Source organism: Microtus oregoni, unplaced genomic scaffold (genome assembly GCF_018167655.1).
Source record: "Microtus oregoni isolate MIOR12 unplaced genomic scaffold, Mior012 000002F_ref0000024, whole genome shotgun sequence".
Lineage (NCBI taxonomy): Eukaryota > Metazoa > Chordata > Mammalia > Rodentia > Cricetidae > Microtus > Microtus oregoni.
In genome coordinates, this window is record NW_024543061.1 from 21,934,568 (window position 1) to 21,943,920 (window position 9,353).

Genomic DNA, 9,353 nt, shown 5'->3' on the forward strand with positions numbered 1-9,353 from the left:
CATTACTGGTGGGAGGGCAAATTTGTGCAGCCACTTTGGAAATCAAGATATGGTGGATTCTCAGAAAATTGAAAATTGATCTACCTCAAGACCCACCTATACCACTCCTTGGTATACAACTAAAGGACACTGTACCTTATGACAAGAATATTTTCTCAACTTATGTTCACAGCTGATGTGGGATTCCCTTTGTATGCTGTTATTACCATTGGTTAATAAAAAAAATTCTTTAGGCTGATAGTAGAGCTGTAAAGGAACAGAGCTAGGTGGGGAAAATTAAGCTGAATGCTGGTAGAAAGGAGGTAGAAAGCTGTGGAGCCATCGCTGGAGACAGACGTGCTAAAACTTTGCTGGTAGGCCACAACTTCGTGACGATGCACAGATTAACCGAGATGGGTTAAATTAAGATGTAAGAGTTAGCCAATAATAAGCTAGAGCTAATGGGCCAAGCAGTGATTTAATTAATACAGTTTCTGTGTGATTATTTTGGGGCTAAGCAGCCAGGAACAAAACAAATGGCCTCCTCCTACACATAGCAGCTTTGTTCATACTAGCCCAAAACTGGAAACAATAGAGATGTTCCACAAACTAAGAATTTTAAAGAAATTGTGGTTCATTTCTACAATGGAAAATCACTCAGCTGTTAGATAAATAAACAAACAAATAAATAAATAACATTATCAAATTTGTAGGCAACTGAATGGAACTAGAAAAAAATCATCCTGAGTGAGGTTACGCAGATCCAGAAAGACAAACATAGCATGTACTTACATATAAGTGGATAATAACTATATAGTAAGGAAAATCATGCTATGATCCACACATTCTTGTTAAATAACAAGAATGGCTTGGGGAGTTGGGGAATGGGGTACGTAGATCTCCCTGGGAAGAAGGTTAAATGGGTTCCCTGGGTGGACTGGACTGAATCCAGATGGTAACAGGAGGGATCAAGAAGGAGAAGAGAGACAGAGGGAGAAAATACTGGGAGAAACAACTAGAATTGGTAGGCATCTCATTGTAATGTAGAAACTCATTGCAATGGAAACTCCTTGGAATCTAACAGCGTAGCCCAGACACCTAGGATAGAACCAATAGGACTGGAAAAAAAATAATGTCAAAGGTCAAGGGATACCACAAGAACAGGGATAACAAAATAAACCAACCAGGGCTCATACACTCTTTCCCCCCCTCGTTTTGGACTTGACCTATCGTGTTACACTGTAAGAGTTCCTCCCTGTTTTTGTAGCATGTACTTTTAGATGTAGGCTGTGGAGAGCTTTTGATTGGATACAGTTGCCATCCGTTGGTATGATGTATACCATCCATATTCATAGGTATTTAGGCTATTTTTAACTTTTTTATGTTAATATGCCAAATGAGAGTGAAATCAAAAATAAAGCATTGAAAATACTTTATATATAATTTATCTGAAAAGTAAATTGTATTAACCAAAATAACAACCGCTATTTTGTAAAATTGCTGTTTTCAAGCAACGGAACTTGAATCACCATGGGAAACAAAAATAAAGCCAGGGGAGGGTTAGTTTCTCTTTTTAACATTGATCACTAACCAATCACTTTCTCTGCTTCTCACATACAGATACCCCACCACGTGAAGCCCTTGCCGTATTACAGCTACGACCAACCAGTGATTGGGTACTGCCAGGCCCACCAGCCTCTCCACATCAACAAGGCCTATGAAGCTGTGTCCATAGATCAAGATGACAGCCCCAGCCTGGAGCTTGGGAGAGACCACAGCTTCATCGCCACCATAGCCAGGTCGGCTGCACCTGCCATTTATCTGGAGAGAATAACAAACTAACAGTAAAGCCAACTCCTTAATAAAGAGCTCATAGAAGGAAGGCCTTCATCGCAAAAGAGATGAGATGTCCAGCATTCTCCAACCTCAAGAGTTCTTTGCTCCTGTACAGAAATTTAGGGCATAGTGAGAAAAAAAAAACAAAACAAACAAACAAACTGCTTATGAGGTTGGGCAGCTGGCAAACCTACCACCAACCCGGGAGAACATAGAACTTTCTGTGCTTTAAAATATAAAATAAACACAAGTACTCCCGGATGTAAATAGTCAAGAGTGCTACATTCTTATAAAAATAGATTTCATCCTAGCTATCTATAGGTTTGTTTGTATATTTGATTTTTCTACACTGCATGGTTCCTGGGATGGAGAACCACAGGGGGGAGGGGGCAGATTTTGGGGAAACAATGCAGTTTTTCTTGTAAGGTGTGAATAACACTCACAGACCTTGTTTCCAATGTCTTCATTTTGTTTTTCCTTTGAAATCTGGTTTTATTCTTTTGTTTATTTTTTTTAATTTACTGGAGGAATGACTTTCTACTTCTAAATATAAGTACTTACTTGGCACCAAAAGATTTAGGTTTGCACTGACCTAAAGTGAAAAAAAAAATTGACCACAACATTGAATAAACTACTGGACTGGGTTTAATAAATCAAAGTGTCCACTCCTTCAGTGAACATCATCAATGGCATTAGGAGCCCTGGCTTGTTCCTCCATCGGTATCCATCACAGAAGGAAACCTGATTACCCAGACCTGTGAGCACCTGGAGTGAAGAAGAACCTGAGAAATACCCTCAGTGGAGAGAGGGTCTCTACAAACAATGGACAGGAGTCCAGTGGATGAATAAATCAAGGGATGAATTTCTAAACTCAACACGATGTATAATATTGCTTTTAAATTTAATTATCACTTAGCTTTTGTGTAATTTTTATCAATAAAAGAAAAATGTTGAAAATTAAAATACATTATTTTGTAGTTGGTATGCCATAACACATAATCACATGTGTGGAATGTTCCTACCTGGTGTCAGAGTAATGATGTAGGAGTCTATCAATGGTTTCCTCTGTGGCCCGTGGTCAGATAGAGAAGCATCAATAATTGTAGAAAATATATCTGAAATAAATCTGAGGTAGCAATGTGTTTAAAATTTTATTTAGAGTTGTCCTTACTCTAAAATGTATCATGCAACATGAAAGAAATGTATCAGTGGGAGAATTAAAGACTGTATGACCTTGGAGCAAAGACAGAGTCCTGTGGGAATTAGTAACTACATAGCAAAATACAGAACAATTGTTTTTAAAATCATCTCTCAATGGAGATAATGGGGACTGGAAAGAAGGCTCAGTAGTTAAGAATGTCTTCTGCTTTTGCAGAAGAAGTCATATCTGGCTATTTGCAATCACCTATTATTTAGCTGAAAGGGAATCCACCACTCTATTCTGGCCTCCATAGGCACATGAGCAGAGATATACTTATTCACTCATAAACATACATATATACACATAAAACGTAAATTAAAATAATACAAAGACCTAATGATGTAAGTCACATGGTTTTATATTTGATATTAGGGCGCTGGAATTCTCTAATTCACCATGAATACCTCCCTTAGGTAGTTCTTGCCCCAATTTGAGTAACTTTATTTTTAAATCAGGATGAAGCAATAATGTTGAGAATAATTATTAAGGCAAGTTTTATGTTTCTTAAAATAGCTTGTGTGGTGTTTGACAATGATTTCTGCAGATTTCCTTAAGAACTAACAATTTAATTCTGTATTCTGAAATTAACAATAAGAGCTTTAGAAATTATTTCTTATCAAAATTGCAAATAACATAAAACAAAGGTCTCTAAAGCTAGATAAAGTACTGAGTAAGCATTTTCTTACAACACCATTTTATTCAAGTATCATTCTAAATTAGAATTGATGTTATCCTCTGTATTAAATGAGAAAATACCCAGTGTCCTGCTAAAGGAAAATTCAATCAGCTCTTATTTTCACATTGAAATAAGCCATTATTGCCAAATTATTTTAGTTTTCTGCTAGCATTTATCATTTAGATGATATGTATTTTGTTAACCATGAATATAAGAAGAGTTGACCATGAGTTTAAAATTTAACCATACTTCCTAGGCTCAAGACTTTACTTTTAGAATTTGGCCAATAATTTTCCTAAATTAAAATGTATTTTTGGGTGGATGGATATCTTTCCCACTTCCTAAACAGTGATACCTTCTAATCCCACAGATACCACCAGGTACAACATTCATAACAACTGATTTTCATCTGAAAATCTTGATCAAAGTTGACTGTGATCAATTTTCTTCTATGTCTTGCAACCAAAAATATGCCGAATAGATATGATTCCTCCCATTACTTAAAATTACTGCACTTGTCCAACACTGCTAAAAGTCAAACGTGAACAGTAAAGTAAACTGTTAGGAAAACAGACAGCATTGTAAAAGTATTGAGCTTCTAAACACAAAAACTTCCAAATGACTTATTTAATATGCATATCATTTACATGTGAATGAAATTTTAATTGAGTTTTGCAGATGTGTTGAACCTTAGAACAGGTAAACAAGAAAACATCAGAAATCAATTTCACTTGAGTAATTCTGGAGAAATCTTGAAATGCAAACTTCATGGCTGATATTCCATAACAGATAGAATAAGCTTCAAAAAAAAAAAAAGATCTTTAACTTTAAAAAAAATATTTCATCAGAGGGGTTGGAAATCTAGCATTAGATTTTAATTCTATAAGCCAAAGAAAAGGGAAAAAAGGAATCTATTATTGGTATTCTAAAAGCCTGTTATAAGCAAAGAGGATGTGAGGCACCAATGGGCACCGTTAATTCTCACTCTACACAACTGAGCCAAGTTACCTATTCAGCTCACTTTCACTCTGGTTCACCCAAGAGCTTAGCTGTGCAAACTGACTTTCTCAGAGAGGTCCGTATTTCTCCACCCGTAAGAATAACATGATGCACAATGGTAACCCTAGGTAATATAAAGATTTTCTAATGTCTTTTAGATGCCAGGAATTAAGTTGGTTCTACTAAGTGTTCATATTGGAACGTTAGAGCGTCCTGTTGAAGAAAAGCTACTTTTGTTCAGAACTCTTCTTACTAGAAAACTGACGTCATCCAAGATTGTTTATTGGATGTCTGAAAGGTCTACAGGATCTCATTTGAAAGCTGAAGATTCTCATGGAATATTCACAGAACAAGAGACCCAAAACCTTGCCTAAAAACAATTATGAACAAAACAACTTAGAACAGCCAGTTTCCCAAACACTATGATTAATTCTCTTCATAAATATTCTTAGTAATACTGAATATACATCTACTTACTGAAACAAGTAGTAAGTAAATGCCTGAGATCAAAAGCTTGAGTGATGTGTATCTAACAGTAACCATTCCTTGCATTCTCAACCCTTTGAAGGTTGACGCCAGTATTTCACATACAGCTTTCAGAAACTGAAGACATAAACAATAAGAACTTGTACTTGAAGGATGTCAAAGTCAAGCAATTTCTAAAATAAAGTGCATATAATTATAATATTCTAACAAGTTTTATTAAATAATGAATCAGTAAGAGCAGTGGATGGAGATCTCTGCAAGATGCCCCCGAAGCATCCCTCTTGGCCTCCAGGTACGTTTTTATCTATGTCTGAGTAGAGAAAATGGCAGGTCTAGATTATGACAAAAGTGCTGAAATCACGAAACTGCAGAAATGGAAAATATACAATACTCCGATATCAACTTTTCACATTTTAAGAACAGTTCATACATATATAAATAAATTAACATGGAAATTTTCATTAGCAACTACATAACGTATTATGCAATAGTTTAGCAGTATCAGCAAGAACAACAACAGCTCAAAAACGTTTCACAGAAGTACCGTCTAGGAAAGAATGTTGTAATGTGATACTGTTATAAAGAATGTAAACTTATCACAGACTTGGAATGTATTGACAATATCACACCCCCAAGGTGATGACTATAAGAATACTAGCCAAAATATATAATATTATTCGAGTCATTGTACATGTCACTGATCAATAAATAACTGAAAGTTGAATTTAAGGGAGGCCACAGATAAAATCATCTCCAAACCTACAAACCTGGACAAAGGCAACTATAATGAACTTCTACCTGATGTTTAAGCCCTGGATAATATAAGTAATGTTGCCAATTAAGAGTCTAACTGGTAAATCTAAGACTTCTAGGGAAATATCTTTCCTAGGTCCTTCTCAAGGTCTCATTCCTGTCGTCTAATTCTAACGCCACACTGGTTTAGAACACATCCTAAATAAGACCTGAAGATTGAGTTGCCATTTCCCATGTTATATAAACTTCAATACAGAGATGCATATGCAGCAAAAATTCTCAAATTTGGGTTATCGATCATTGAAATTAACATTCACACCAGAAAATGTTCTCTTTAATAGGGAGGAATCTTGTGTCACAAGCACTTCTAAAACAAAGCTTCTGCCTCTTACTTTCCCAGGAGTTCTGAGTTCCTCTTTAAAACATCCCTAGAATCTGGGCTTCGTAAAAGCTGAATGCCATATTAATGTTGACCATGTTACCACACACCCAATTTCTGCCTGTGTATTGCATTATTTTTTTTTATAGACAAACTCTGGTGAATTCTGAATACTTTCGATTTTTCATACTCCCAGCATGTTCTGTTGGTCACTGTCTTAAACACTGTTCCATTGCTGTGAAGAGACACCATGACTTCAGTAACTCTTATCAAATGAAGCATTTAATTGGAGCTTTGCATAGAGTTTCAAAGGTTTAGATCATTATCATCATGGTGGTGACCATGCAGTATGCATGGCACTGAAACAGTAGCTGAGAGCTATATCCTGATCTGCAGGTTGAGAGAGAGAGAGAGAGAGAGAGAGAGAGAGAGAGAGAGAGAGAGACTGAGGTTGGCATATGCTTTTGAAAACCTTAAAGCCCACCCCCTCTGACACACTTCCTCCAACAAGGTCACATCACCTAGTCTTTGTAATCCTTTCAAATAGTTCCACCCCCTGGTGACAAGACATTCAAATTATGAGCCTACTGGGGGCATTCTTATTCACCGCACCACAGCCACCTTTGCTTGCTCTTGATCTCCCTCTTTGCTAGCTACTCTCTTTCATCTACTCCTTTTAAACCTGACTGACTACTCAATAGGTGAGAGCAAGTGAGGTATGAGCTTCTATTCTCTTAGCATGCAGAATCAGTGGTTATTAAATGTTACTACATACTGCTGTCCTGAAAGAGTGTTGTATAGAATTGCTGTTCTCCATGCCCAAATGTCTGATTTATTGAGTCTAGGATGAGGTCCCAGAATAATTCCTTCTAAGAAGACCCTATCATACTCTAAGACTGCTCATGTGAAGTAGCACATTTGAAGAATGTTATATGCTTATGACTCTTTGTGTTGGTAACTCTATGCAGGAACTCAAAGTCTATACTCATATTTTCTTAGTATATAAATTGAAATAAACCTTAAAAATAAAAACAACATAAAGCAAATGATAGCATTGTATAACTGTACACTTAAAGATTTCAAAAATGTGCATCTAGCACCAATAATTAATGTAATTTCTGAAAACCAAAAAACAAAACATAAACATTAGCAAATTTAATACTTGTAAAACCTGAAATATTGCATTAAAACACATCGAATGTTATTCAGCTCTGGCTTTTCTAAATCTGTTCTAGTACAGTAGTATTCTTTAATTCAATACTAACCAAATCCTTTAAAACCAATTTTCTGTACAGCTCATTTTGGAGGGGTGATTTAAGGAATACATTCCCTTTGGCCATGAAGAAAAGTATGTACCTTAGTGGATAACTGCTTCCACATTTACAAATGACACAGTGTTCTCAGTTTTCTGCATTGCACTCAGTCCTTCTTATTTAAATCAGGGATTCCATGAATTTTCAACTAACAATAAATTAAATGTCAAATCAATCTGTGTTAAGTGAGAATAAATAAATAAAATGACAAGAACTTCAATGCTGTGAAGAATTGAAAACATCTCCCTGTATGTGAAACCATCTTTTCTTGAATGAATTTGGTTCGTTTTTACAACTATGTAAACCACTTTGGAATGATTATAAATCACCAAAGAATGCAAGGGAGTGTGGAAAACATTTTGGAGCTAAATCCACAAGTTTCTAACCAATCATTGGGTGATGTGGGATGTCCTTCTGTATATATGTTGTTTTTATTGGCTAATAAATAAAACTGTTTTGGAAATGGCTTAGCAGAATATAACCAGACTGGAAGAGAAATAGAGAGAGGGTACTAGAATTCAAAGAGGTGCCATGTAGCTGCCAAAGTAGACAAATGCACTGAAATCTTACCAGTAGGCCACGGCCTTGTGATAATACACAGATTAATGGAAATGTGTTAATTCAAGATGTAAGAGCTAACTAGAAATAAGCCTGACTCATTGGCTGAACAGTGCTGTAATTAATACAGTTTTTTGTGTGATTATTTCTCTGTCTGGAAAGCCAGAAAAAGAAAGAGCAGTCTTCATATACAATTGGACTCTGTAGGTACTGGTTATGACTGCTTGTTCCTCCAGCATTTCTGGGGCTGTCAGCACCAATCATAAGGGGAAATGAGAAAACCTTGACTCCTCCTGCCTAAGGCATTTGGTTCAGTAACTGCTTTTTTATAATACGTTTTAGTATACATTTCTTCCTATCTTTTCCTCTCTCCGTATAATCCCTCCCTGCTCTCCTTCAAATTCATGATCTCTTTTTTTCACTAATTATTATTGCTTACATATATGTATATGTGTATGTAAATATAGCCTGTTCAGTCTGTCAGTATGTTGTATATATGTTTTCAGAGCTGACAGTTTGGCACTGGACAATCAATTGATGGATCTATCCCTGGATACTACCTCCTCTATTACTCCTTGGGTTACTCATTTGCTTATAATACTTTGTTAAGGTTCAGGCATCATAGCCTTTTTTCCATCCAGCTTGTCACGCTCATTGGTGTCACCCAAGGTCTAGGAGTTGACATGATAAAAGGTTTTGGGATATGTTCCCGTTTGCTTTCTATTGCTATGATTAAATCCTGATCAAAAGCAGATCAAAGAAGAAAGGGTTTATTTTGTCTTTCACTTTCCAGTCCATCATCAAGGGAAACATGGCAGGAGCTAAAGGGAAACATTGCAAGAATTGCACCTAAGATGGATCCCTCAGGTCCCATATCCAAAGCCAGGTGTGGCGTTTCATCGTCTCTTCATATCCCTGGTCTGTGAAGGCAAAGACAGGTAGTTCTATGGGACTCCCTATCCAGTCAGCTTGGCATAACTGGTAAGTTCAGTGTGGCACGGTCCCACTGGTCTGTGGTTTCACACTACCATAGACTAGCAGCTCTCCTTGGACGAGGCAAATCATTACCTACCACCCAGCAAGAGATTCCTGCTCTCCACCTAGCCTTATCTGGAGGATGTCTGGCCAGGATGCCTGACTTATTTCTGAATGACCCTTGACACAGTTCCCTGC

At 36.7% G+C, this 9,353-nt stretch overlaps 1 protein-coding gene across 5 annotated transcripts in view; it reads left to right on the plus strand.

Annotated features, from left to right (window-relative positions):
- Positions 1–3,200, plus strand: part of Lrrtm4 (leucine rich repeat transmembrane neuronal 4) — a 778,594-nt gene extending 775,394 nt beyond the window's left edge. For 2 of the 5 annotated variants that reach the window (XM_041633635.1, XM_041633645.1), the window contains exon 4: positions 1,600–3,200. In XM_041633635.1, coding sequence (XP_041489569.1) covers positions 1,600–1,821 — 222 coding nt within the window. In that variant the 3' untranslated portion in view covers positions 1,822–3,200. The remainder of the gene's footprint in view (positions 1–1,599) is intronic. The other 3 variants (XM_041633629.1, XM_041633662.1, XM_041633655.1) reach the window with 3 other exon arrangements.
- Positions 3,201–9,353: the final 6,153 nt, after the last annotated feature.